Source organism: Perkinsus marinus (genome assembly GCF_000006405.1).
Source record: "Perkinsus marinus ATCC 50983 genomic scaffold scf_1104296970664, whole genome shotgun sequence".
In the NCBI taxonomy this organism is placed as follows: Eukaryota; Perkinsozoa; order Perkinsida; family Perkinsidae; genus Perkinsus; species Perkinsus marinus.
In genome coordinates this window covers 200,024-227,521 of record NW_003202385.1, presented here as the reverse complement: position 1 = coordinate 227,521, position 27,498 = coordinate 200,024, and the positions used below count along the sequence as shown (strand labels likewise).

Sequence of the window (27,498 nt, the reverse complement as noted above, 5' to 3'; positions counted from 1 at the left end):
GTAGTTTTTTGAGTAGATATGCTAGTATTATAGAGCAAATAGTTGAGTCGGTGGTATTTGCCAGTGCTGAAGTCTTCCCGTGGTCACGGTGCTATCAAGCGTGATGGGATACTCTGCATGGCATTGCCTTTGACTTCTCTTCATGACATATTAGTTTTTTCCTATGTAATAGTATGTTGCGTTCAGGAGGGTTTGTTGGGCCTATTGGCCGCAATGGGAGTTCATTGGTCTCGACCATGGGCAGCCCCTCACGATGTCGTGCAGTCGCCGCGGTAACCAGGGCTCATGTTAAGGTGAATCGGGTGGCAGGCAAGAACGTGAGGGTATGTGCATCTACTGCTAGGAAAAATCAAGTAATTCGGTACACCGGTAGTCGTTATAATGTTCTGGTCCTACCTTAGGACCTTGTCTCATCATTTCGTCATGCTGCGCTGGCCATTCCTCCCCGACAGAGTTTAACTGTCCATAAAGCACCTCCAAACGCGCTACATAGATTCGCCATCTGGCCGGCCTTGATCAGCAAAGCCATGAGGAGGCTGCAGAGGCTTCCCGCCAGTGGAGCTCATAATCTCCTCCTCCACATTGCGCGGTCTCGTGGTCCCCGAGGGCCCAGTCCGGTTACGGCGGCTCCCCTGTGTCGAGCTATCCTTATGAAGCTGGTGTGGCACGAGCGAGATGACCCTCACTGGCTGAGGACAGCGGCAGGAGTATGCGGGCTGGCAGTGAGTCGCTCAGGGGTGGACTGGAATGCCCATGTCCCCGTACGGTACCGTGCGGCTGTGCTCGCGGATATCACTCGAGGGGTGGAGTCAGTCGCTGAGGCCATCGGCCCGACCACGGACGGCGCGAGTATTGGCTATGTATGTGAGGCGGCTAGGACCTTGGGGTTGGAGTCGAAGCAGTTCACGAATGTTGTGATGGATGCTGTAGCGGACATCAGTGATGAAGGGCGTAGATTTGGTCCTCTGCCGTTGGTTCAAGTGGTAGCTTTCCTGGCTGACTACGCCGCTTGTGACCCCTCTCGGAAGCTGCCAGATGGTCTGGATAAGATACTAGAGTGGCGATTGTCCTGTCATTGGCCGGAGGTCTCGGGGCAGAATTTGGCGCAGCTGTTGGTCTCTCTAGAGGGCCTGGGGTGGCTCAGCGAGAAGCTCGTTAGTAACGCAGCGCAGAGGATATCTTTTACGTTGCATGCAAGTTTGCGACCTCAAGATACTCTAAAGATTCTCGCCGTATTTCTTCGCTGTGCGGACCTCCGAGACGCCACTGTGATAAATGCGGTACAAGCCCTCGTGGGACGAACCATACTTTTCTCGAAGCTAGATGTGAGTTGTGATGACATCATGTCCCTGGTAGAGGTATGGAGGGACGCTAACAGAGCTGGGCATGGTGCCCTCTTCCCTAGCGGCTTTCGACCATGGCTGCGAAACCAGTTGGCGGTCAGAGGCGAGGAGGTGGTCAACGGGCATAGTGTGATGACTCTGCTGGAGACGATGCACACGGGTAGAAAGGCTGAGGGTTTCGAGTGGTGAATTTCCTGAGTGCAGGTCAGCCCCATCGTAGGGATGCGCTCAGCCTGGAGATGTCAGGGGTGTTGCCGGCCTCATCGGATCGTCCAACGCTATTGAGGTATCTCCATTACCTTTCCTTCTACTTCACTGAAGATGCCTCCGAGGGCACCATGGGTCAGTCTAATGAGATTGCATCGCTCCGCCCTACAATTGGGGCCTTTGACTGGACGAGTGCGTTGTCGAGAGGGGTCCAATCGGGTGATCTGGCTTCCCTCGCTGTAGCCCTTGGTGTCTGTGCCCGAATAGGCCGAATTGACTCTGCAATGGCTGTGCTGGCGCGTTGGGGCATCGATGAGAAGACGTCAATCATCGTTCCAAAGGGGAGTCCCAGAGAGTGGTCCCTGTGGGCAGGTGTACTCGAGTCGATGGCACGGTTAAGGCTCAAGAGCTTCTGCCCGCACTGGATGGATTTGGTTGTTCCAGAAGGGGTGTCGTCGGTAACGAAAGCGTTGCTCTTGCATGCATGCTTCGCTCTTGATATTCGGGTTGACCCTCTGGGGGTCCTGCTTGAGGGCTTCCGATGGGATGTGCTGTCAGCGGAGGGCATGGCTCAGCTCCTTGTAGCGTTATGGCAGTATTTAGACCTATCTGTCGTCGCCCTTGATGAAGGGGAGGCGAGGGGATTGTATGGTCTCATCTCTACTGGGTTGGAGGTCCTTGTGTCGCGGCTAGAGGACCTCCCTGAGGACGTTGAGCTACCTCTGTCTCTACCTCTGCTGGCCGCGATGATCAGGATGACTGTTTGTTGCAATTTTGTGGCGCGTGATGCGATTCGGTTGCCCATACGGGTCATGGAGGTGCTGAGTAATGTGGCCGAATGTTACAGCGCGAGAGGTGACTCATCGTCCTTCTGGCCGAGGTCTAGCAGTGGGTGTCGAACGGAAGTCTACACGGTCCTTAACAGGGTAGTCAGTGTAGATGCATGCCTCCCTTTTAAAGAGTCCATCTCGGCGACGGTGAGGAATCGGCATCGGCTTCGAACGCGGAGTAAGTCACGATTAATCCTACAGAAACGAGTAGGTTGTGCGAGGCCTGATGGTCCAGGTTGCTCAGATGAGCTCGAAGAGGCTTCCTCTAGTGTGGAGAGTTTCGACCGTGGCAAGTCTGACTGCCAGCATGCGGTGACTATAGCACGCAGAGTAGACTCTGGACTATGCGGTATACCGATTGACCTGTTGGTCTATCCCGATGCAGTACTAGAATGGTGGAGGGAGGCACCTTTCTTCGTGGGTGGAGGAGTGCGCTTCTCGCGGTTCCCAAGGGAGCTTCCACAGAACGAGGACGTGAGTGAGAAACTGAGGGATAGGTTTCGGTCGGAGGCTGAGCGTGTGAAGGTCCGGCATGTCGATAACGAACCATGTTGTGGGGAGGAGACGCTCCAGGCAGTGTTTGTGAAATAAGGATGTTTCCGACAACCGAAAGGCCCCGAGTTCGAGTCCGGCATGCGATGATTTTCTTAGTTTTTTCTATCCTTGGTCCATCTAAGCTACCTTCGTGTGGTCTTCACTAAGGATTTCTCATTACTGTAATGCCTCCTTCTCAGTACGCGAATGGGGACAGCTCCAGCAGCATGGGTGAGACCACCGGCGTCCCGGACATGGACCTATACGACCTACTACACGTTACTCACGATAGCGACGCTGACGCTATTCGACAGGGATATTTGAATCAGAGCAAATTGCACCATCCCGACAAGAGAGCGTCGCAGGGTGGGGATCCGGAGGCGTTCAGAAGGATCAACTACGCCTATCGGGTTCTGTCCAATCCGACAATGAGGTCCTTTTATGATAAGTACGGGGTGGATGGCATCAGCATGGCTGATGGTGTTGTGGTCAAGCAGGATGAGACTTTGGCTAATCTTGAGCGACGAGTAAGGGCCATGATGAGGGGTAATGAGGAAATGAAGGTTCATAGGATGTTCAACCTGCAAGGTGATATGACTACTGGCCTCAAGTTCAGGGACTGGCAGGAGGCCCCACGGTGGGTGTATACGAGTTTTACTCATGGTATGGGCATCACTATGGGAAGGCACAACTTCACAGTGGTCACTGCGAGCAATGTCCAAGCCAATGGAGGAGGAGTTGGGAAAATGACGTATTTTTGGCAGACGGGGTGGACCCCCTACATGCAGAGCCGTGTGATGGTTGACACTGTAGCGGGGCAGTGGTGGCCACCGGCCGTGGAAGCGGTCATTACTCGGCAAGTTGGTCAACATTCTACTGTGAGGCAGACGGTCTCTTGGACACAGACGGGTGGTGTGGGCGCGGCCATGACCTGGGGCCTGCAGCTTTTCAAGGACTGGGCTGGCAGTGTCACACTGGCTGTTGGCAATGGCAATCACGCGGCATTCGAGGTTGAGAAAACCAACTCGGAAGTGGGGAGTGATGAGGACCTTGCCAGGATAAGGGTTTGGGATCGCTGCACTATGAAGTATACTTTTACTATTGAGGGAGAGGGCAACATCGCCATGGAGGCCAAGACCGTACTCCCCTTCAGTGGCGGCTTTGAGGTCTCCTGTGGTCCCACAATGTCTCTGTCAGCTGGTGCAGGTATTGAGCTCAGGTGCTCTCAGCGGCTGAACGGGGCGGAGAGTTTGACTGACTGGGAGGAGCTCGATGGGGTCTTTCCGACGCTTATCCAGTGGTCGCTGATGCTCCGATGGCCCAACTTCGACTCGGCTGTATTGAAGTTCCGCTTTACTCGAGGCGGCGCTGCCTTTACTATTCCGTTGGAGTTCTCCGTGCCGGGGGATAACACGGCTGTTGCTGTGGCAAGCAGTGTGTTTCTGGCAGCTCCACTTGCAGTGAAAGTTGTGCGAGAGACGGTACGAAGGCTGAAAAAAAACTGATACTCAATATTTGCCAGGAGAGAATGTTATTCGTTGTAGTATGAACCGTTTCGTGATAGTAAGACGACGAGTTGCTTGTACTCAGAGGGGCCTCTTCCATGGTCATCATCCGATCCTATGGGGCGGAGTAGTCTGACACAAAGAGTGTCTCCTTTCCCCATGGCAGACTTCGCTTCAGTGTATCGTCGACTTTGACGTTATTCTCAGTATCACTTTAGTGTTAATTCTCAACATGTCAATATCAGCTTGTCGAGGGTCATGTTTTTCCCTCACCAAGCGATCGCTAGTGGCGCTCATGGCAATGCTTCTCGTTGGGGCTGTTATGGGTGCTGATGTTTTTGATACCCCCTCGGGTCGGCCGGCGTCGCTGGTGGGAGGTCAGGTTGACGGTACCAAGTGTGAGGTTGAGGCAGTTCAGCGGGCCAACTCGGCACAGCTCCATTCCATACTCGAGGAGTTGGCTAACACTACGTACTTCCGTTTGGTCCGGGTAGCTATGGATGAAGACTGCGCCTTCACTTGGGGAGACGCCAACAAAGACGAAGTTATGTGTGGGTCGACCCCTCCGGGTGGCGCTGGAGCTGCTTTCGGGTTTGACACCTCGTTGAGCCCTGCAGCTTCTGGTGGTCCTTCACTGTGTAGTATTGAACCCAGCGGCAATGAGGTTAACCCCTTTATCAGTGAATCTGAGTCCAATGTGATCGAGGACGAATTCGAGGACGACTTGGATGACCTAGATGATGACGAGAGTATCAAGCCGGACTTCTGGTTCGATATTTGTCGTCCCCCTAGGGCCAGCGACAAGCTTGACTACGTTAACTTACTGCTGAACCCCGAGCACAATACTGGTTATAATGGTTCTCACATATGGGAGGCCATTGATGCCGAGAACTGTGTGAGCATAGGTCGGGGCTTAGGCACTGATGGCTACTGTTATGAGGAGCGTGTACTGCAACGACTGCTCTCGGGCATGCACGAGGCGGTCACTATACAGGTCTTGGCCAACTACTATCCACCCAAAAAGGGGGAAGTTGCGTGGAAGCCGAATAATGAGAAGTTTATGGCTACAGTGGGCAAGCATCCAGAGTGGCTGAAGAACCTCAACTTTGCTTATTTGGTCACCTTGAGGGCCCTGCACAAGGCCAAACCTGTCCTCTACAACTGGGAGTACTCCACTGGTGAACCGGTCGATGACGAGAATACTCAAATGCTGATGAAACATCTGCTGGACGCCTCTGAGATGAAGCTCTGCACGCCTGTTTTCCAAGGCTTCGATGAGGACAGTCTCTTCCCAGTGGACAGGGCGGATAGACGCCAGCTAGCGGAGCAGTTCAAGTCGGTCTTCCAGAATATCACTGCTTTGACCAACTGTGTCCGATGCCGTCGTTGTCGCCTACACTCGAAGGTCACTCTGCTGGGCTTGGGTACAGCCTTGAAGGTCCTGCTCACCCCGGACGTGTCTCTGCTGCCCTCGGCCCTCTCTCGAGATGAAGTCGTCGCTCTGGTGAACACTGTGCATAAGTTTTCCCATGGCCTGATGGAGGTGGGTCGACTCACAAACCTGTACCTCGAGGACCAGAGAAAGCTGGTGACACGCGTGTCACGGCCAGCGGCGGCTTTCAGCAATTCTGGCGCTTCTGTGATGGAACTTGCTTTGTCGCACGTCGCTGAGCTCCACCTCAACCAACGTGACGAAGACCTGCTCGTGGACGCTATTGTCGATGAGGATAAAGCAGTGCTATCACTAGCGGCCACCTTCCCCGCTGAGGCCTTCTGTCGTCATGCCCTGAGGTACATCAGGTCCAAGGTCACTACTGGAAAGACCACGAGTCGGAAATACGACGTTGTTGTTGTGGGTGGTGGCCTTGCTGGTATGAGCGCTGCTATAGCCTCGGCCGATCGTGGTGCTCGAGTTTTACTCCTGGACAAGTCCAAGCACTTGGGTGGCAATAGTGCTAAGGCCTCGAGCGGGATCAATGTGAGGATGGATACCACGGAGGAGTGCTATGAGGCCTTCCTCAACGATACGCTGCAGAGTTGTGAGAGTGGCCTTGGCCCATGTGGTCATCCAGAGCTTGCCAACGTATTGGTAAATGACTCGCTGGACACGGTGAAGTGGGTCCAGGAGCGGTTTGGCGTTCCTCTGTCGACCCCAGTAAGACTGGGAGGTCACTCTAGGGCACGGACGGTGCGGCCCCAAGGGGGCATCATTGGCGCGGAGTTGACAGCTGCTGGTTCGAAAGTTGCCCATAGCCTGTCGAACATAGTTGTCGTTAACAGTGCTCAGCTTACTGGTCTTATAGTAGACCGTAGGGTCGTTAGAGGCGTCACGTACACCGTCGGGATCAACGAGGAAGAGGTAGAGTCCCTCGGTGACTCTGTTGTTTTGGCAACTGGTGGTTTTGGTTTTGATGTGTCTGCCGACTCCCTGATGGCCCAGTATAGGCCGGACCTGTTGGACTTCCCTACGACTCTTGGTCCTCACACTACAGGCGATGGCATCAAGATAGCTGTACGGGACGCTGGTGTTGGTCTCAGGGACATGGAGCAGGTCCAACTGCACCCTACAGGGTTCATCGATCCCAAGCACCCCGATGCCAGGACCAAGGTGCTCGCAGCTGAGATCCTCAGAGGTGTCGGTGGAGTCCTGCTGGACCAACATGGTCAGCGTTTTTGTGATGAGCTCGGCACACGGAAGTATGTTACGGCGAAGATGCTGGAGAGGGCGGCTGAGACGGGCGGCTCAGCGAGGGCCTTCAGCCTCCTAATACCGTATGATGCGGTCCATGGGCCGGCGGAGCGACACATTACGATGTACAAATCTCGAGGCCTGTTGCGGGAAGTGGACTTTCGTGGCGCGGTGAAGTTTGTAGGTGGTGACTCTTGGAAGGACTCTGTGCAGGCCCCCTCGAATGGTCGTCATTACTTTGTCGGAAAGGTCACACCTGTTATCCACTACACCATGGGGGGCATCAGCATCGACACCAATGGGCATGTCCTTGACACCAACGGTGCCGTCATTAATGGTCTTTGGGCCGCTGGGGAGGTGTCTGGTGGCGTACATGGACGTAATCGTCTAGGTGGAAACTCTCTGCTGGAATGTGCCGTCTTTGGCAAGAGGATTGGTGACCGTGTGCCCATTGAGGGTGAACCTTTTACTACGACCAACCCCCGACCACAACAGTTGGATGGCCGACAAGCGTCTCTAGGGACCATCACTTCACTAGAGCTCGCTGAACACGGCTCTCCGAGTGATTGCTGGATTTCCTTGTACGGTTTGGTCTATGACTTTAGCGACTACTCTAGTGAGCATCCTGGTGGGCCTCCTGCTATAGAGGATAGTTGTGGTAGAGACGCCACTGAGACCTTTCGGCAGGTCCACACGGCCAGCTTGGTTCAGGACATGGGTTTTGAGCCTATTGGAAAGCTCGAGGAACATTCTGCCGAGTCTAGTGGTAAACACTCTGGCCGTGCTGATGATGAACTGTGACCAGCAGCAGCAGCAGTAAGCGGTCGAAATACTATGTTATGTTAATATTGATATTGTGCGGACTCTCTCCTCGTCCTTGGCTCGACTATTGCTGTGACAATTTCCTGTGAGTCTTCCCTGGACTTGCGTTGTAGTGGTACAGTAGATCATTAGTGGAAGCAACAGATTTTCTGTCGATCTTTTATAATAAAATGTCATCAATGCAAGAGTCCCCGAGGGAAGGGCCCATGGCGAAGCTGAGTCTCACGTCCCGTGTTCTAGGGGTAGTGTTCTGGGTGGGCGTCACGGTCCTCGGCATTTACTTGGTTTACCCCAAGACGGGTCGAGAGACAACACCAGAGGATGCTGGTCTTCTGGTAAAGATCCACAACACGTGCGAAGGGATCTTCCTGTTGGCCTTGGGAGTCTACAGCGTCTATGAGTGAGTCGGAAGGGTTGTAGTGTGGGGGGAAATATGAACGTGGTCAGCTCCATGTGTCGGTGACAATATGAAAATTTCGGGAAATTTCCATTTGGTTTCTGTACATTCCTTTATCCGAATTCGTATATAAACTCCTATAATTAGTGACAACGCCCTTGAGCTCGGCTTACTAAAGCCAACGTATATTCCAACACTGATCGCTTGTTGTCATTGTTCCTGTAGGACCCTGCGTACCTTCAAGTCGCGTGAAGGGCTGTCAGCGTGGCCTCAGTTCAAGCATGACTCCCTCAGACTGTGTCTGTAGGCCAACCTCGCAAGCCTAGATGATGCTCAGCCTCTCGTCGTATGCGTAGGTATGTGGTCATTGCGGGTTACGTTATTGGTGGTCATCGCTACTCGGCGACTTTCGAATCGATAGCTATGTGGCTTGGAATAGTAAGTCTATGTGAGTAAATGGAGGAGAAGCCGTAACATCTCTTATGCCAGCTCGGTTTCGTCATTGCTGTCCTCTACTTGGTCCAGTCTCTGGCTTTCTTCACGGGCAGTAACCTCCATCGACTTCGCAATGATCGATCTAACGAGCAGGAGGAGTACCATCACGCTGGCCCTGCATCGTCTATGCAAAGGCCCCTGGTGCACGAGGAAGCCTTGGAGGACGGCTCCTCAAGGCAACAGACTGGCAGTGTCCCAGGTAAACTATGTCGTGGTTGATCATCGCAGTCCTTTCCTGTTCAGTCCGAGATGCTACGGGGAGTCCAGAACTCAGTGGTAACAGTCAAGCGGTTTCCTATACCCCGCCTCAGCCGAGACGCCCCGAGTCGCCGGCTTTCGGGTCGGGCAGGAAGCAACCTTGGGAACAAGGGACGCATGAAGTAAAGAGCAATCCATTTGCTGGTCCTGCTGCTGGTGCCGGTGACAAGCCGTAGACTCGCCCCTCGCAGCTGGTCCATCCACTCTTTGCTGTGTATTGACTGAGCCTTGGAGGACTGCCCTATGAGGGGGGTCGCAATGTCCGGTCGCGACATTTGAAATAATGTTAAAGACTTTCACTTGGCCGTGTTTGGTTCATTGGAGGAGAGCTCGTGGGTCTGGTCCTTGTCATGTTGCCTTCCACAGATCTTCTTTTTGTGATGCAGAGATTATGCCGTGGACCTGGGAGGCCCTCCGCGACGCCTTTGGGTGCTGCTAAGTTGGAACGGCTCGTAAGGAGTGACCGGGCAGGGCCCACGCCGATTCGAGATGTCCTCCAATGCTTCACTGGTCTCACTACTGCACAGAAGAGGGCCATACCGATACAGGTCATGGAGGAGGCCTTCGAACTCCTTAGGGCTCGGCGAAATCTGAGTGCTTTGGACATGTCGGGTGCTATGGTTTCTTTCGGAGTTTATTCTGATGGGTTTTTGGAGGAGTTATTGCGCTGGCAAATCGAGCAAGGCACGACTGTCTACCAGCAGTTCCCCCCGTTGCTGTCACAGTCCATGTGGGTGATAAAGGGAAAACTCCATCGCGGAGTTGTTGAGGAATACGTGGACTTTGCAGCGGCGGTCTTGGTACGTTCGGAGGGAGGTGAAGGTGTTTTATCCGAAGTTAAGACGAGCGAAATGTACAACTTGTTGGAGGTCTTTGGTTCCAATAGCGATAGGAAAACTTGGCAAGAAGCGTTCGGAAAGGTTAGTAGTTTCGTGGCGCGTGACGGGTATGTTTCCCGCCTAGCTTTGAGGGACTTGGCCATGATAATGGCCGCCTTTGTTCGCTCGAGAGGCTCTATAGAGGTCTCAGAACTAGCCCACGTCATGCCCAGTTTGACCCGTCGAGCGTCCACGTTGTTGGCTCCTGCATCATGCAGTGCTCGATTGCGTCCCGACTGGGCAGCCCTGATCGCCAACTCTATTGCCAAGGCACTGTTGAGTCCAGAGAATGTTGAGGTCCAGTTCACCATGTCTAAGCTGTTGTCAGAGATTGTGAAGGATGGTAAAGAGCCAGACAACATAGCCAAGGTCTACCTTGCTGCTGCTAAACTTGACCTCTTGCCGGCGACCTCACCGTCCCATTGGCTCGGTTCGAATCGGGATATCTCGACTCCGGCGCTCACTATGGCGATACTCACGGCTGCTCTGGCGAGATCTGCTCATCTGTTTCGGATCGCTGTGGGGATATTGGCGAGGACGGAATTTTCCAAGGACATCAGTGAGGCATGCAAATATCAGATTATCACCGGTCTTCTCGGGATGTGGCCTATGGAGGAGTCTACCTTGGTGACGCTGAGAGCGATCGATCGAGTGTTGGAGGTGATCGAGTTACCAGCGCTTGAAACTTCGGTGGGTCTAGTTGCCAGGTATCGTTGAAATTTCGGTTTTTCAGTCATCGTCTTTTGCTCGATTGGCCTCCACTGGAGACCACGTCAGCTGCGTGGAGGCCCTGAGGAGGATCCTTGATAACGGCAGCGTCCCGTCTTCACATCATATTGTTACTGAGGCGTTCGCTCTGCCGTATTGGATTGACGTAGTGATGGTTCCTATTCAGAAGCCTATACAAGAGGCGGTGTCGTCCTCACGGAAGAATATGAATTATGAGCATGCAAGCAGCAAGTTTATCAAAGTATCAGAGTTTCAGAGTAGACGCGCTTATCCAACATGGTCCGCTATCGCCTTGAGTTGAGGTCTATTACGACAGTGAGGAGTGTCAATATTGCATGAGTATTCGGGACCGTCCACTTGGCCTACTTCGATCCAGTATGGGAAAATATGCACATTGTCAACTATGTGTCCTGGTGAAAATTTAAAAATTCTGAGAAAATTTTGGGAATTTTCATTGGTTTCTATATACTTCTGCACGAATTCGTATGTAAACGTCTATAACTAATGACCGCAGTTGAGGAAAGCGAACGAATCCCTCTGCACTGCTCCGGTAAGGACACTTCAGCTTGCCAAACGAGTGTTTCCTGATTGCTAGGGTTCATGATAGATTCCTCCACAACCTCTGAGGATGGCAGCTCTGACGGGTCGGAGTATGCTGATGTCGACTGGGCTTCGCCATCTGATGATGACGCGCCCGCCGGGGCTCTTTTACCCCCTGAGCGGCAACAGCAGGAGCAGGAGGTGGGACGCCCACGAAAGAGGAGGAAGGTTATAAGACAAGTTTCCCGGAAGGAAGTGATGGTGTGGTTCAACTCTTTGGAGAATCTTGCTCGACTGTGTTTCGAATGCGAGTCTATTAAGAGGGCAGCTGAAGAACGGATGTCTGATTCGGGCGTGACGCGGGCTGACCTGTCCATGATGGTTCCCTGGCCTCCTTACTGGTTGGCATCTGACCCTTCTGGGCTTGACCTTACACTCGATCCCTTGCCCAGTGCCGATTCAATAAGGGACGAGCTGTCGCTCAGTGATATGGGGGTGTCGACGTACGTCGGGGCGCTGGTGGCTACTTCAGTGCTCCTTGAGGAGGAGGCGACGGTATTCATGGCGACCGGGTATCCATTGCCCTGGCTTGAGTTAGGCCCACAGGCGGTTGGCTTTCCTCCGGGGAGGTCGCGGTCTTTAGGGGTGGTCGTAGGGAAGAAAAAGGATGGAGACTACTTTGATGCTAGTGGCAAATACGGTAGTGCGAAACGGATGAAGATTTTAAATTGGCTGGGGATCCCGCCTGGCCAAGACGATGGGAAACTCCCGAGGAGCGTCGAAGGATTCAGGAACAGCGCTACGTATATACTGGAGTCTCAGCTCACGAAGTTTGATATCCTAACCGATACAGCACGGCCTGTCGGACTGTTCTCTGGCAAGGATCCATTCTATCTCCGAAAAGACATTCTACGTTTGAAGTCAGAGTCCCAGTGGGAGAGGCGGGGAATGGTCGTGAAGGAAGGGACGGAGGATTGTAGACGTGTCATCAGCATCAAAGGGAAGCCTGTGAGGCTGTACTCGGCGGATCAGACTGTTGAAGCTCCGAAAAGAAGCGTTGGTCTTGACGGTGAAATACCAGTGAATAGGTTTGGTTTTGTTGATCTGACGGATGGTCGTGAGCCTCCTGAGGGCTCAGAATGTGTAGAGGGGGACAACCTACGACGACTCGTACGGAAGTGTAAGGAGCTTGGGATCGAGCATTGGGCTCCGGCCCATGTCGGGTGGATGGCCCAAAGGCCTCAGATAGGCGGCGTGGTACTACTGGTTAGCGTGTGGACTCGTATCTTTACTCATTTATTCCGCTGATTTCCCTTCCTCAGGTTGTCGCCATTTCTGATGCTACTACACTGAGGAAGGCTATGGAGGAGGAGAATCGTGATAGGAAAGTTGCCGAGCGCTCTAAGGAGGAACAATTAGCAAAACTTGCTTGGCGAACGGTTATTAAGAGGCTCCTGGCAAAACGATACATTGCAATGATATCTGGGTGTAGTTCGTCATCGAGAGCATGAAGGGAGTTGGACATACCGGTCTCCGGCTAGGTCGGGCCGAGGGCCCATGTCCGGGCCCGACGAGGACGACCGATCTTAGCTGGTCTCAGTTGGCTAAAACAACTTTCTGCTTAACAGTGGTTATAATTTACGTAAGAGTGAAGTATGTACTATTGTCTCGAGTTCAATCAGTGCCTCTTAGAATACGAGTTAGGAGCGCCTTCCCATATAGCCAGGCCAAGACCCTGATTGGAATACTACTTATCTTGTCCATTAACGACTTCTTCCAAAATGCATCGACAGATCCTTATTCTGCGTTGGGCAATACACAGGTGATAATCCTCATAATGAATTTACATTCCTTGGCTGACTACCGACACAACACCGCAAGGAAAGTCACAGAAACCAGTCGTTGTATTACAGTAACGAAATGTCCCGATGGAGATACTGGTAAGACCAAGGAGATATCGCGATGGCATAAGTTTGGTTTCCGTGATGAAAACAATAGGAATATCGTGACTCGACGTTTCAGTGCGCATAACGGACGTATTATGGTACTGATGGTAGCAATCTGCTGCACACCCGAAGGCTCTTAGTAATCTTCCTTGACTCGAAGTCTCAAGCGGATGTTCATACTAGCAAACTCCGCGGACATGTAACGGAATACGTAGGGGAGGGTGACGGCAGCGCAGCGGACTTCAATTCCCTGAAAGGGGAATAACGTATACGGCAAAGGAATACACTCGTCGAGGACCTACTCTTTCCGTTGAGCAAGCTCGGCAGATCGGCGCTTGGGCGGCTGCTTCTCTGCCGCTATATCGCTTAACAGTCTCAGGTGAATGAGCATAGGAAAGGATGGATCCACATTCGGGGCACACCCAGTCCTCGCAAGCATCAGAGCACTTGAGCAGACGATCAGCGAGGAGGGCAGATGTTCCATGAGAAATCAATGAATCACGTTCCATCTCGCCGAACCGCACACCACCATGCTTCTTACGACCCTTCACGGGCTGTCTCGTGAGAGGGTCGATGGGACCCGTAGCACGGACCTGGAACTTATCGAGAACCTAAGGAGTAGCGGTGACACTCAGCTTAAGGAGTACCCACCGAACACTACCATATGCCTCAATCTCTGATAATACACAACGCCCATGTAAATATGAGTCTTCAACGGTTCTCCATGCATACCAGAGTAGAGCTCCTCCGCCCCAAGATATTCATAACCGAACCTAAGACCAAACACGAGTGCGATCTCGCAATATACATCTACCATTATTATTACTTCTTCAAGGTCTCTCCGAAGTACTCATGAGCTGTGGTATCACCAGGAGCATAGGGATCCTTCTCGTTGTTATGCTCAGTGTCAAGGAGGCCCTTACCACGGTACTGGCGGAAACTGTTGGCGTTGACCACAGGCATGCCAGTAAGAGCAGCAGCCTTGCCCGCCATGAATTCTATAAGCATACCTGATAGTAGAAATCTAATAAGGGAGTTGACCATCCTCCGACGGCTTTACCGATGGTCATTCGACTGGGCATACCATGAGGATTGAACATAATGTCGGGTGAGATACCAGAGGTACCTCGAAAGTAGGAAAATGTGAAAAGGGCTAGCGAATAATAAGACTTATTACCACTGAAGGGCATATCAGCTTGCGGCCACAAGATGGCCATAACGCCCTTCTGACCATGTCGGGACGAGAACTTATCACCCACAACAGGGTTCCTAAAGGAGAGTAATTGACGACAAGACATGACTCTTGACCCTACCTTGGCAGTCTAAGCTTAATGGACATCCTCTCAGAGCCGTCCTTGATGCCTCCAGGATTTCTAGCACCAGCTCCTCCACCCCACCAACCACCACCGCCGATCATATTAACTTGCTCTACCCATGCGACCTCTCCTTCCTTATACTTCTCCAACTTGGCTTCACCAGTACCCTTGTTGAGCACACGGCAGATGGGATCTCCCTCGTGGACTTGTTGGCCGATATACGGTATACCATCGTAGTCAAGATCCTTCACGACCTTCTCCCCCTTCACGCTGTGGTTGTCAGCCCGGAACTGAGCTAGCCGGGAGCCCACAGTACCCTTAGGGGGGCAGTTGATGACCTTAGTCTTGTACACAGAACCATGCTTAAAGCCTCTATCATAACTACCCTTAGAGATGATAAGGGCATCCTCCATATCGAAACCAGAGTGAGCAATAACAGCTACAATAGCGTTAGTGCCAGCGGGTTTGACGTCGAAGTTCGCTTCGCTCAAGACCGTAGTGCGGACCATGGGGAACTGAGGATAGGTAATCTTATAGACCTGAGAGGATCAATACAAGGGGGTTCTGATGACAGGAGCTGAAGTACCTTGTTATCAGTGCGGTAAGGATGGTTGAGATAGGGTATGGCCATAGTCTGTTTAAGCATCTGGCACTGGTACATGTTACGAGGACTCTGATTATGGTTAGAGAACGGGGTGAGACCAGCGATGACCGATAACATAGAAATAGGACTCAGCTCGATATGAGTGTACTTCATTGGGATGTTCTCGGGGACACTAGACGTTTTAGTGGATGCTTCCAAGTCCTCCCTAGTAGCGGCTATCTTGAGGAAGACCTGCTCCATAGGACCAACAAGCTCCTCGTTACCAGTGGCCAGGTCCCGAACGGGGCGGACCATCCTACAAGGGCCAGTGAAGAGCCAGAGGCCCTCGAAGGAGGCCGGGGTCTGGCAGGCCACAATCTCAAGGTCGGCAGGCACCCCTGGGCAATCCTTATCGATCTTGAGCCTCCTCAGCTCCTCGGCTACCGCCTCAAGACGGCTCCTGGCAACTTTACCGAGCACACGGCCGTCCAGAGTGACGTAGGCATTCTCCCCAGCACCATAGTTAGCTGTAGAGGTCTTACTACTGCGGACCAGCTGCACCCCAAGGGAAGCCAACTCTTCCTCAAGGCCCGGGATCACGCCCTCCGGAGAGGCTATCCTTACCACGGGCTGGCAAGGGGCAGCAAGATGGTTCAACAGACCACAAGGAGTACCATCAGGGGTGTGCACAGGGCAGAGGAATCCCCAGGTCTCAGGTAACAGCTTACGCACAGAGGTCGTCTTCATCTCTTGGAAGAAGGAACCTCTATGCACAGCCCTAAAGTGGGACAGGTAACGGTAGGCGTTAAGCTTATCAGCGACCACAGTGAAACCTGTGGTCTGCTGTAGATCAAGACCACTCCTCGAGGTAATGTTGCCGGTGGCCAAGAAGCTCTCCATACGTTTAGTAACGTCACAAACGCCCATGAAGGTGTTCCGGATGAGTTCGGCTGAGAGTACAGTAGGGGCTCGACCCTTGCCAACCTGGGCTTGTCGCGACTTCTTGGCCAAGGCTCCTTCCAATCTCAATAGAGAGGACTGAAGGACCTCCTTAAGGAGAGCCCCGAAGAGCTGACCAGGGAGGAGGAGCTCTTGGACATCCATAGCATCAGCGTTATCAGGAGCAATGTCGCCACGGACCAAAGCCATCAGCTTACGGAAAATAAGCACCAGGCAATCGACCTGATGACGGCACAATTTGTCACGCGCCACGAAATTCACCACACTGGTACCTTAGCCTTGCCACCCTCGGCCCCCTTAGGACAATGAACGAGCATGAGGGAATCCAACAGACGTCGAGCCACCGACACAGACTTCTCAACAGGGCTCATGGCGGCATCATCAACTTCCAGTGCAATTCCATCGAGCGATACCTGATCGAGCATTGGGTCAAGACCAGCAGTACCACGGCTGGACCTACCCCTGCCCCACGCTTCTCTCGGAAAACCACCTCGAACTTAGAGCCGAGATAGTAGAGGGCATCCTCGCGAGAATGGACATGCTTCAGCTCGGGGTGGGTCCTCATCTGCTCCAGCATACACGTAACACGCTCGGCAACGAACGTATCAGCCATCAGACCGTCACAGAGGAGCTGAGGAGAACTAATGCCCGCATACACAACAAATTGACGTTATCACCTCGAAGAGGCTTCGTTCAGAGTTGAGCTCGTCAGGAGCCAGGCACTTCAACAAGAGCATCAAAGGGATAAGGTACTCGTTCTTGAGGTAGGTGAATCTTACCTAAAGAAGCATACCTCGTTGAAGCGTAAAAGGCAGAGGAAAGACTGACCCAACAAGTTCCGTCCTTCCTATAATGCATAGTGACCGTCTGGGTGGTCAAGTCGGGTCTCATGGACCTCATCTGGACCGCGTAGGCGGAGTAAAGCGGACCTATACGAAGCATTCGAGCGTAACGATTTCCAACGAACCCTATCTCCGTGATGGTTCCTAATGCTTAGTACCTCGGTTGGAGAAGCTGGGTCTATAAAGGGCAACAGGGAAGTTGCTCTTGGGCATAATCAGCAGACGTATGACCTTCTCATTGCCATTGACGATGAAGTACCCGCCCCTCTCATCGGGGTCTTCCCCGCATTGAACCATCTTTGAGGGGGGCATACCGTGGAGATGACATGCCTCAGAGCGGACCATGATGGGGACCAATCCCAGCGGTACCCGGGCCATTTGGACCGGCGGCTCCCCCGTGCCAAGCGATACGTTGACTGTCGCTGAGAGCTCCCCAGAATACGTAATGTGGGCCTGGCGACAGTGAGTGGGTAGAAGGCGAGGGTCTAGGACGTCCTCTCCACGAATGGGCTGATGCAGGGACAAGTCAGATAACCAGCAACGGACGGTGGTCCCATCATGCCAAGTCATTTCGGCAGGGGAGATATCATCGGGAAGGAGCCCGAGGATCTCATTGGTCTGAAAATAACAACAAAGTCAGCCCATGCACTTCCCACTGCCTCGGGAGTGAGCCCCGTTATTACGAATAGGTTGAAAGAGTCAACATGAGGCTTGACACTATCGTTGAGGAGTCGAGCGCCCCAAGCATCGACAGGGGCGTTGAATTGTACGTAGTGTGGATGGTCAAAGGGAGTCCACTTCTCCACCTCCTTTTCTGGTAGTTTACTTTGAGATTTCACCGCCTTATGAGGCATTGGACAATCTCAAGAGGAAGACACTACAAGAAGGAACATGCCGAGACTTCAATGAGGGGCACAAGCGAGTCGATGGAAGCTAATGCGGAAAAATGCCGGCACCGGGGTTCGAACCCGGGTCTTTTCTCGGACCATGTCTTGTCCCCTTATGCGAGTGTCGATAACCTATGGGTATCATGTGCTACTCCCCTCGTCGAGTTAGCCAGTTTTTTCTCATGTCAGCGGCAGCTGAACCAACAACGCCTCTTCTAGTGCCTTGTCGGTCCGCCAAAGAGTCTTCCGAACCCATCGTGGACCACTCTCGGGGGGATACAAGACCTCATATCAGTCCGCGTGACTCCATCAGCCGTATATTTGCCTATTGTGGCTTCTTCGTCACCTCCCTCGTAGCGTCCAGTGCCTTTTCTACGGCTATTCAGTCATTATCGTACCCCGCAGTCTTTGGTGGTCACAAGTCGGAAGTCGTGACCAGCGCCTTTTACCAGGTGGGGCCTCAGTCATCTCGAGCATTCGATCGGATCGATCTGAATTGGATACAACATGACTTAGCGTTTTGATTTTCGCTTCCTCTCAGTTCCTCCTCGTTTTCGGACAGTGCATTGGCTGTTTATTCGGTGGAGTGGCATGCGACATCTGCGGCAGACGGGCCTCGTATATCGTGTATGCTCGGCTGCTTATACATCACAACGTAATGCGATGTTGGTCCTCAGGTCCCTCGGTATAATGATTCTCGTTTTATTACTCAATGCTGTTACTCTGGCGATAGAGTATTTCAGTGGAGTTTCCCCCAGAGGGGTCCCTCATCAGGTAGTATTTCACATAGGGTCATAACAGCTCATTGGAACCTCATCGAAGTTCACCTCGAATCGGATAGAACTATCGACTCAGTCCAATCTTGAGAAGGACTCAAGCACCATGAATTTGTTCAGGTGTTATGGTTGTTCATGAGCGCCCTTCTCGGGGTAAGTAGCACCCTACTGTATCCCATATGTGGGTCTATACTTGTCGAGTCAAGCCCCGCAGTGCAGCGCCACGTCGACATGGCCAAGTAAGGAGGAAGTGAGAGCTCAGATATCGATTCCCAGGCCTGGACCCCTCTTAGGTACATGTGTACCCAGGGCCTCGCACAGCTCTTCGGAGGGCTTCTGGTGGTGGGCTTATTAGCGGCGTTTGATGCAGAAACTAAGGGCCGCGCCGAGTTCAACTCCCAGGCCCTCCTATTGATATTGTTCTGCGTCCCTATAGCGATATTATGCTTGCTCTTTATAGCCGCTCTAATGTGGCTTAACGACAGTACATTCTACTACGAATACCGAGCCGATCTGAACCTTTTCATGGGGATGCGGACTCCTACGAGGTACTCAATGTTCGTCCTAGTTGCTATCCAATAACTCGGTCAGACCTTCCTTCACTCGGATAAGGTCGCACGTGAGGTCGTGTTGGAAAACGGGGATGGAGTACCCAGAGCGCCTGGCGGGCTGTGCGGTGCCATGGCTCCTATTCGACATCACTTTCTACTGTGATGGAGTGTTGGGACTCATATCTGTAAGCCTTGCCTCTACCTCATGCTGCTGCTACTATCGCGTATGTAGGTAGCAGACGATGAAAGCATGACAGTCCCCAGTGCACTTGGTAACGATCCTCCGGCCATGTTCCAGGATAACATGCTGAGCCTCATGGTCGTGGGGTTATCATTGACTGGGTATTTCCTCGGTATCAAAGGTGTCAAGAAAGTACCTCCTAAGCTGATGCAATTGATCGGATTTGTGGTATGTTGGGGGTATTGAAAAATGATCTACAAAATGTGACTTTAGGTACTATCATTTTGCTTCTTCGGTTTAGCCCTGTCACTTTGGTCTGTGGAGAACCCCGAGAGTGCTGTAAATGATCGTGTTGCTGATTGTTTGTTATTTAATGCATTTTTCCGTTTCTTTAACTTTGGGCCCAACATCACTACTTACCTTATACCACTAGAATCCTGGCCTACACCTATTCGAGGTAATACTATTAGTATGTATTTCGGATATACTTATCATCGGGTAACATTTTCGAGTGCCGCTATCGACAATGCATTGGTCAAACAGAACTTTCTCAAGAATAGGAATCCTATGGACCACAATACGCATACGTTTGTCGAATAGTTCGAATCTCACGAATTTCATATCCATATTAGAAGTATACTCGCATACGTATTCAGTCTTATTAGAAGTAAAGGTATTCTTCCACTTCTCACGTAGTGTTCCCACTCAAGGTACTATGCATGGCTTCGCAGGAGCAGCAGCTAAGTTGGGCGCCACTATAGGCCTTGGCCTGTTCTGGATACTCCGTAGTAGAAAGCTCATGTGTGTAGCATGTGCTATCTGTGCTGGCCTAGCGACACTAGCGACCATGATGTACACGCCACACTTAGTGTAGGTCTGCTTCTATCGTGTTGAAGTCAATGCCTCCCACAGGCCTGTCTCGGCTGATTTGGAATTGATCGATGGAGAATGGCAGAAAGGTCGAATTCGCTCTAATGAATGATTTCTCCATTTTCAAGGGTATTTCTGAGTTTTCTCCTTCAGTATGGTGAATATGAGGATCCAGCGAGTAGGACAACTCGTCGCTATGATCTACAACTGTTCAGTTACAAACGGTCCGAATAACGTACCTGGCGGAAAGAGGTGTTAGGTCTGCCGACATATGACACATTTTTCCTTTCACATGTCTACGGCGCCAATATACGCATGCCTAAGCTCACGGAGCTGAATCTGAGGCAAAGCTATACGACTACTGTAAGGCCCGAGTTAAACCGATACATCTCATCGAGGGTGTTTGTTATGCATGCGTTTACACGGAAAGCTCACCGCATTACAAGCAACCTTTCCTCGTGTGGAGGAATTAACGTCGTAAAGGTCCCGAAGTATTTTCGTGTTGCCCATTCCAGCCCACGAATTGAACTCAGAAATAGAGACAGTTGATCAGTTGGACAACACGTGCTCGTCCATGAACAAAGTCGCACTATAGTATATATCCTATTCACTCTGCCTTGTCATCAAGGGGGATATCACCGTGTGCCACCAGTTCGAACTCTCGCAGGCGACTAATGAGGGGCTGCTTAGTGAAAGGAGCTACGGCTTCATCGACATCCGCTCGGACAGTTTGAGACCAACCTGGAAGTGTCATAGGCCACACGAGAACCTCTTAGGAATATACCAGAATGAGTCACTTCGATACGCTGACTCATCTTGTCCAACACTTCCTTTAACATATCGCCGAATTCGAATGCCATAGCTTCCATCTTGAGCGTGAGCTGTCGAATAGTCTCGTCCTGAGACACGATGACAATTCGACTCAACCACCCTGATCATGCCTCTACTGTAGCCCCACACAGACACATAGAGCTCCCCCGTACTTTTCTAGCGATTTCATCATCCTTCTCTCTGCGTGTCGTTTCCTTCATGTTCTCGACCTCAACTGAACAGCGGAGAGAAGTGAATACGCCGCGACGGAGACTACAGTTACCTATGTCTTCCTGGGCCCTCTTAACCTGTTCCTTCAAATCAACGATGCGGTCAGTAAAACTGTTCTGCATCTCATTGAACTGTCGTGTCATTTCAGCAAGCACTTCTTCCCGTCTCTCCAACTCTCGCTTACTCTGACTCTCCAAATCAGCTGAGAAACCGACATTCAACAGCATAGCGGCGGCTGCGATACGTTGGCATACGATACCTTTCCGTTTCCGTTGCTCCTCCATTTTCTCTTGACATTCAGCCTGAACCAACATCCATGCGGCCGCGATAATAGTGCGGCCCTATCACTACAATGACTTCCTCTTTGAGTTGAATCCGATGCTGGATCACTTCTAGCCGTTTCTGCAACATGAAGTTCTCGAGATCATAATCCTTCTCATCTGCTGCGCCATCTTTCTTCGGCGGAGCCTTCTTAGGAGGCATTAGCGGTCCAACAAGAACTGCAACTTCCCTGAAGAACCGACCCCAAAAACCCATGAGGTTTTCTTAGATGATGCTCACACTCCCGGCCAGTGCATAACACGCCGCGTGTGTTAACCATCATCTATACACCAAGTCTGGGATGCTGTATAGATTGACTATGGCCTTGGAACTGTCACGTTCCTGCAACACTAATAGATTTCCGACGACTGCAAGTGCATTAACAGCCACGTACAACGCTCACAGGTAACCGGCTCGGGGTCGAGTCGTGTCCTTCCACATCAACTCCGTACCCAGATGTAGTATTACATGCGTTTGTCCTCTGAGCATTAGGAATTTCATCAGTTAAACGAGACCCACATGAAAGTGGCAATTCGTGGCTTCACACAGCGTAAAGTGAACCAAGAAAAATTCCGTTCCGGTGCGGTCAGAACCCAAAACCACTTCGATTCTCCCGAAAGGCGATGCAACCACACGGTTTAGTAGAGCGATTTATAATTATGCAAGTAGGCCAAGACTTTATTGAATCGATGGAACGTTGCCGGCCCTCTCCGCGAGTTTGTAAACACGTACATAGGACTCAATCTACAAGGACGATTCGACTTAGAAGCAAACACGTAACCTTACTTGTCTATATCCTGGAAGCTCCGCTTCACTTTGTATTCCCGTGATATCCCGCAATGCTCTTTGTATCACCGGTATGCAGTACACTCCTAGAGCCAGCTGTTCATCCACTAGCTCCTTCATTCGCGGTTCCATGCCCAATGATCGTCCTTCTTTGGGAGGAGGATGATGATGATGCCGATGTGGTTGCTCATTGGAGTAAACATGCACGACTGAACTCATCGCCAAATAGTGCACCATGATCATCTCAGGCACAATAGGTGCCTCTCCTGCGTCCTGGTCCTTTGCTATCCGACGGTTGCGACTTGGATGGCCGCAGGCACTGCAGTACATGTACTTTTTCGTACCACTAGTTGTTCGATTTGTCCTAATACATCACACAAGAGCAGATCGGGTATCAGCTGAGCTGATCTAGCTTCAGACTACTACCTAAGAGTTGAATGGATTTGTTCTTTCTGCAGCTTTCCGAGCCACTCATCAGCTTCGTTTTCATTTTGAAAAATATGGATCCTGACCCAACGGCCACCAGGCCCTCTTTTGTTCCCCGCCACGGGTTCTTCATCCTCGCTGACGATATGCGAGACGCCCTCCTCGACAGTTCGATTATCATTCGTCGACTTGCTCACAACCGAAGGCTTAGAGGAGTCTACTGGGCCACCAGGTGCTCTCATGAGGCTCTCAGGCAACGAGGCCGGACCGCGAGAAACTCCATCTGCGCACACACTAGACGACGGACATACAGTCTTCTCTTGTGCGATCTCCTGAAGACCTAGACTAAACTTCTCTTGTGTACGTCATGGAGATAGCTTGCCCGTTGCAGGGGACCTGCCTCAGGTCTCGCCGGCATCTCTGAGATATCTCTCATTTTCATCTGCTCCAAGTTCGACTGTTGAGAAAGTGTTGGCGTTTCACTATTTGTGCCCACCTGCAACACAGAGCTGCTAGAGAATAAGAGGTTTGAGTCAATACTGGAGGACTTACGCAATCCCCGCTAGGGACTGAAGGGCTTTCCGCATGAGGGCTTATAGGCTTCCAGCTCTGCGCGTCCGGTTCGGTGTTACTAGGAGCGACCCTCACTTCCGGTATCTATTCGTGTACACATCCACTCAGTTGCCTCTCACTTTATACTACGCTTGCTTCATCGAGGAGTTCTGGTCCAGTGGCTTCTTCTACTCTCACTGCACCACCGGCCTTCGACTCAAGAGCTCCTTGTCCCGAGTCAAGGAGTCTGGCCTGCTTATTTGACGTCAACATGTCCTGACTATCTCTTGGACGCCGTGGACCGTAGGCTTCGTTCCCGATAGCCGAACGCGTATGCTCACCATACAAAATGTGCTGCGGAGAGGCCATGGATCGCGTATTAACCTGCCATAGGGAGATAACTAGAGGACGGCGTCCTCAGGACCCGTGACAATACGAATAAGTTAAACCAGAGGCTTCAGAGGATAAGGCGGGAGTCCAGGAAAGCGACAGAGAGAAGTCTATGACTCATAAGTACCGGACTAGGGAAAATCCACCTGGAACCTGACGATCTCGCAATCGAAAGGCCCTTTGATTTTGGGGCGAACGCGAAATTTAATTGGACACAGAATTTAGTGACAGCTTCTGGGAACTCTGTATTTGATGATGTCGATCCCAGCTGACCTATTGAATTGGTCGTGAATTGAACTTGGTCGTGTCCGTAGCCGAAAGACGCGCGGATGCATCCACTAGATTGATGAACTGTGGATAGCATATGACTTCATATTTTACCACTTTCCCCAATTGCTGTAACTGGCGAGTAGTGATGCGTTTGGGCCATTTAGGGTCCTTCAATTCCGGTTTAAAAGCATCAGCTGTGTGCAAGTATTGCTGTAGAAAGTGATTGCTGGCTATACTGGCATGAGAAGTCTTTTCGACAGGTCTCGTTCCGAGACTTTAAACGCTTCTGCTTGGGAACCCTGGAGTGCAGTGATTTATAAGGATTCTTTGACATGTCCGCAGCAAGTAACCGGCACTGGCTGCTCCGGGGCCTGCAGGAGCGTCTATTGGCCGGTACTGGGAGGTCAGCTCTGGGGGCTGGCGGCGTGACAGCTATACTTGTCCTAACTACTTGCACAATGGTGTACGAGTCTGTCTACTGTATGGGTATCCATGAAGCCTATATAGTAGCCGAACGGACCCGTGTGGTAGTGTGGGGGTGTCAATAGCAACGGCCAGTGCAGATGCTTGTCTGTTCGAAGGCTTGTAGTTTCTCGTGATCCTGCAGCTATTCCATAGCGGTATAGGGCAGGATACATTATTGCTTTTCTCAGAGCATTCACGTCGTTTGCCTTCTGGCATTCTTATCGCTTCGTTGGCAACTTCCAGGCCTGTGCGGATCCATGGGTATACTACCAGCCCGGAATCGCATTAAAGAGCTCAGGGTGGGAAGGCAACCTGGTATGCCCACATGGTTTGCAGTCAGGGTCTCCTGTCCCGCGGCCTACAGCTTCCTCGGGTGTCCGAAGCGATGATTCATGCGGAGATCGCCAGCCATGCGTGGATGCGAGGGGACCTGTGGGGTCCAGGGTCGCACAGGGAGGCTCATGGCGATGTGCGTCGGGAGGGTTCGGTTTTCAATGGTATATTATTCTCTGAGGGAGATGAGCCACTCGGACTGGGGCAGCTATGCCACAATCCTCAGCGCAACTTATTCCGCCGTGAGTGAGATCGATTTTACTCTCGGGCAGATATACCGTCATTGGACTCTAACGGGGCGGTTCATGTTATCAGAAAAAAACTCTGATGTGTACTCAGTAAATGCTTGCCGCTGGAAATAGGCGGCAGTCTCGCGGTGGCATATCGGCCCCACGTATTCTATAATAGTGATGGCATAGCTGCCCCGGTTGGAGAAACCAATTAGAATTGAGCATATCTTGAAATCGTGGCACCGAAGAAAATTAGAGTACACTGAGGCATATCTTGTAAGGTTTTGGCATAGCTGCCCCGGCTGAAGAAATCGATTAGTATCAAGACTATCTTGGGATTGTGGCGAAAGAGGAAATTTGTGTACTTGGGTTCTGGCATAACTGCCCCAGTTGACGAAATTGATCAGAATTAAGTACATCCCAGGATTGTGGCACGAGAAATCGAGTAGACTAAAGGATATCTTATAATGTTCTGGCATAACTGCCCCACTTCCGTACCGTATTGCCTCAGGATATCTTCACTACCCGTCTGGTAACGCTGTGTGATATTGGCCTGTCGTGTGCCCTCATTGGTATATTCCTCCCTCCACCCTTATCCACCCTATCACTGGCTGTCTGTTGGTTCACATATTGGATCCTTAAACGTAGCTGTGGTACCTTCCTTAACCTGCAGTGGGATCAGCTCCTTCTTGAGTGCGCCGCTCTAGGATGTGCTCTTTCGGTGCCTCCTCTACGTCTTGGTGCTATTTGGAGTCTGCGGATATTGCTATTCAAGTTGATACTATCGTCTGGTCTTTGCAAGGTTCTTTCGGGATGCCCCAAGTGGTCGTCATTGACGGCTATGGATTATCACTTCTGGACACAACCCTTGCCCACTATCATTGGCTATCACATAAATCGAAAGCTGACTCCTAGGATTAGCCGTTTAATGGTCTGGTTCACCTTGTTCGTACAGCTTTTCCCGGTTCCATGGCTCCTTCTCCTCCCTTATCCCTTCGAGGCGATAGGTGCCCTGTGGATCATTCTGTTGATGATATTGATCGCCTTCACAGGCAATTACGGCTTCTTCAATTATCTGACGTGTGCCCTCGCTTCCTCGGTATCTTACCATGGAACTTCTCGGGATGATCCTTATCGCCTCGTAGATGTGATTTCTATTTGTTATGGCCTTGTTGTTGGCCTCGGAGTTGCCCAGCCTCTATTGTACACCCTAGATCCCAGCCATCCAGCTTGTGCTTGGGCATCGACCGTGAGTCAACATTTGCGTCCTATGGCCGTTGGTAGTGGATATGGATTGTTCGCGCGTATGACAACGTTCCGCATGGAGCTCAATTTTGAGGCTGAGGTTTCACCCGGTGGTCCTTGGATCGAGATTGCCTTCAAACACAAACCAGTAGATCCTAAGAATCCACCCTACTTCCTTCCGGTTGGCCACATGCCCAGACTAGATTGGCGGATCTGGTTCGTTCCTCTTGGCCTTATGCGAGGTGCTCCGATGCCTACATGGGTTGATACGTTCATTGAGAGGATGTTGCAGAACGAACCCTGCGTTGTGGATGGTTTACTCCCTCATCAGTCATTCGAATGGGCACGGGTCTCCCGTATACGCGTTGTGCTGTGGAACTATACCTTTGGCGACGATGGATGGGCGAGAGAACGACTTGAGGTAAGTTACTGCTCCCTTCTTCTTCATGCGACATTCGTGCCGCTCCGCCCCAAATCGGAATTGGTATAACGGTGTGATGATATATGTAAGCGTCAACAGGTGAACTTGTGTTATTCGTCAGACTCTGTATGTTGCATCATTGGGCCCACGCAAGGAGCTGATTTGCAGAAGCCCTAACAGCCCCGAGCAGCCGAGCCGATCCGAAAGTATGGACTCGTCAGAAGAGCCTCTAATAGTTCCACTTCATGAATCATGATATAATTTCTGTAGCATTGTAGCTCTGAGTCCCATTTCATTCAGAATAGTTCAGCTTCGTCTTCCTTGGCATTGTTCTCGAGAGTGATGTCTTCCTGTGTTCCGAACATTGTCATGCCACCTCGGGTGGAGCTCCCACCGTGGTAGTCGCGATCAATCGCCCCGAACCTCCTCACGCTACGGTAGAGGCAGAAGGTTTCAAGATTGGAGGGAAGTTTCACCTAAGAATCTCGTCATTAACCAACAAAAAAACTTGTTGGAACAGCCGCGATATTCCGTTCTTCTGAACGGTTGTTGGCAACGGCGCATCGCACTGCAATCCCGCACAACATAGTCGGTGAACTACACAATATTTACTAGTATCTCAAACATCTCGCCGTCTCGGGTTCCCGACATTTACCCTCATGCAATCTGTGGCTGTTTTCCACGAATTGAAACTTATTTCAAGGTGCACTTCCTCTCACAACGACTCGTTTGCGAGGTTTGCCAATGCTCATTCTGATACAATCATGAACCAACTCCGGAACGCGATGCTTCAACTATCGACAACAAATCCTTCTTCGGTCATGCAAAGAAGCTAGTGGACCTCGCGAGATAGTCGTAGTATACAAACACTCCTCCTGT

General features: G+C 51.5%; 10 protein-coding genes across 10 annotated transcripts; 7 read left to right on the top strand and 3 right to left on the bottom strand.

Moving 5' to 3' along the window:
• Nucleotides 1-218: 218 nt before the first annotated feature.
• On the top strand, nt 219-2,971 carry Pmar_PMAR017120 (hypothetical protein; the record flags this gene model as incomplete). The annotated part of the gene is made up of 3 exons (XM_002767498.1): nt 219-353; nt 402-1,503; nt 1,548-2,971. The coding sequence occupies exons 1-3, from the start codon at nt 237-239 to the stop codon at nt 2,969-2,971; spliced, it is 2,643 nt and encodes an 880-aa protein (XP_002767544.1). The 5' UTR covers nt 219-236.
• Nucleotides 2,972-3,099: 128 nt separating this feature from the next.
• Pmar_PMAR017119 (Chaperone protein dnaJ, putative) lies at nt 3,100-4,419 on the top strand (the record flags this gene model as incomplete). The annotated part of the gene is made up of 1 exon (XM_002767497.1): nt 3,100-4,419. The coding sequence occupies one exon, from the start codon at nt 3,100-3,102 to the stop codon at nt 4,417-4,419; it is 1,320 nt and encodes a 439-aa protein (XP_002767543.1).
• A 232-nt stretch (nt 4,420-4,651) lies between these two features.
• On the top strand, nt 4,652-7,909 carry Pmar_PMAR017118 (succinate dehydrogenase, putative; the record flags this gene model as incomplete). Its single annotated transcript, XM_002767496.1, has 1 exon — nt 4,652-7,909. One exon carries the CDS (start codon nt 4,652-4,654, stop codon nt 7,907-7,909), a length of 3,258 nt encoding a protein of 1,085 aa, XP_002767542.1.
• A 164-nt stretch (nt 7,910-8,073) lies between these two features.
• Pmar_PMAR017117 (hypothetical protein) lies at nt 8,074-9,290 on the top strand. Its single transcript, XM_002767495.1, has 5 exons — nt 8,074-8,330; nt 8,553-8,630; nt 8,684-8,765; nt 8,817-9,021; nt 9,066-9,290. The coding sequence occupies exons 1-5, from the start codon at nt 8,101-8,103 to the stop codon at nt 9,254-9,256; spliced, it is 786 nt and encodes a 261-aa protein (XP_002767541.1). The 5' UTR covers nt 8,074-8,100; the 3' UTR covers nt 9,257-9,290.
• Nucleotides 9,291-9,460: 170 nt separating this feature from the next.
• On the top strand, nt 9,461-12,852 carry Pmar_PMAR017116 (dna repair protein xp-c / rad4, putative; the record flags this gene model as incomplete). Its single annotated transcript, XM_002767494.1, has 5 exons — nt 9,461-10,648; nt 10,692-10,944; nt 11,295-12,484; nt 12,550-12,666; nt 12,769-12,852. 5 exons carry the CDS (start codon nt 9,461-9,463, stop codon nt 12,850-12,852), a joined length of 2,832 nt encoding a protein of 943 aa, XP_002767540.1.
• A 263-nt stretch (nt 12,853-13,115) lies between these two features.
• Nucleotides 13,116-17,728, bottom strand: Pmar_PMAR017115 (DNA-directed RNA polymerase II 135 kDa polypeptide, putative; the record flags this gene model as incomplete). Its single annotated transcript, XM_002767493.1, has 14 exons — nt 13,116-13,423; nt 13,476-13,784; nt 13,835-13,946; nt 14,000-14,183; nt 14,234-14,299; nt 14,354-14,442; nt 14,487-15,028; nt 15,076-16,254; nt 16,305-16,445; nt 16,493-16,663; nt 16,710-16,811; nt 16,861-16,961; nt 17,033-17,492; nt 17,531-17,728. The coding sequence occupies 14 exons, from the start codon at nt 17,726-17,728 to the stop codon at nt 13,310-13,312; spliced, it is 3,768 nt and encodes a 1,255-aa protein (XP_002767539.1). The 3' UTR covers nt 13,116-13,309.
• A 215-nt stretch (nt 17,729-17,943) lies between these two features.
• Nucleotides 17,944-20,251, top strand: Pmar_PMAR017114 (sugar transporter, putative; the record flags this gene model as incomplete). The annotated part of the gene is made up of 10 exons (XM_002767492.1): nt 17,944-18,213; nt 18,303-18,388; nt 18,439-18,535; nt 18,658-18,776; nt 18,831-19,085; nt 19,129-19,273; nt 19,321-19,497; nt 19,543-19,726; nt 19,980-20,139; nt 20,182-20,251. 10 exons carry the CDS (start codon nt 17,944-17,946, stop codon nt 20,249-20,251), a joined length of 1,563 nt encoding a protein of 520 aa, XP_002767538.1.
• Nucleotides 20,252-20,746: 495 nt separating this feature from the next.
• Pmar_PMAR017113 (conserved hypothetical protein) lies at nt 20,747-21,663 on the bottom strand (the record flags this gene model as incomplete). Its single annotated transcript, XM_002767491.1, has 5 exons — nt 20,747-20,880; nt 20,924-21,038; nt 21,123-21,184; nt 21,233-21,482; nt 21,532-21,663. 5 exons carry the CDS (start codon nt 21,661-21,663, stop codon nt 20,747-20,749), a joined length of 693 nt encoding a protein of 230 aa, XP_002767537.1.
• A 516-nt stretch (nt 21,664-22,179) lies between these two features.
• Nucleotides 22,180-23,645, bottom strand: Pmar_PMAR017112 (hypothetical protein; the record flags this gene model as incomplete). The annotated part of the gene is made up of 6 exons (XM_002767490.1): nt 23,416-23,645; nt 23,266-23,370; nt 23,096-23,209; nt 22,714-23,045; nt 22,288-22,651; nt 22,180-22,245 (listed from the first exon to the last, which is right to left on the bottom strand). Exons 1-6 carry the CDS (start codon nt 23,632-23,634, stop codon nt 22,180-22,182), a joined length of 1,200 nt encoding a protein of 399 aa, XP_002767536.1. The 5' UTR covers nt 23,635-23,645.
• A 612-nt stretch (nt 23,646-24,257) lies between these two features.
• Nucleotides 24,258-26,796, top strand: Pmar_PMAR017111 (conserved hypothetical protein; the record flags this gene model as incomplete). Its single annotated transcript, XM_002767489.1, has 5 exons — nt 24,258-24,328; nt 24,579-24,705; nt 24,731-24,859; nt 25,465-26,619; nt 26,719-26,796. The coding sequence occupies 5 exons, from the start codon at nt 24,258-24,260 to the stop codon at nt 26,794-26,796; spliced, it is 1,560 nt and encodes a 519-aa protein (XP_002767535.1).
• Between the last annotated feature and the right edge of the window lie 702 nt (nt 26,797-27,498).

Bases quoted from the DNA above. Each gene is read 5' to 3' on its own strand.
- Pmar_PMAR017117 (XM_002767495.1), top strand. From the start codon at position 8,101: ATGTCATCAATGCAAGAGTCCCCGAGGGAAGGGCCCATGGCGAAGCTG. The intron at 8,766-8,816 runs GTAAGTCTATGT...CTCTTATGCCAG, and splicing joins TAGCTATGTGGCTTGGAATA to CTCGGTTTCGTCATTGCTGT. The intron at 9,022-9,065 runs GTAAACTATGTC...TTTCCTGTTCAG, and splicing joins ACAGACTGGCAGTGTCCCAG to TCCGAGATGCTACGGGGAGT.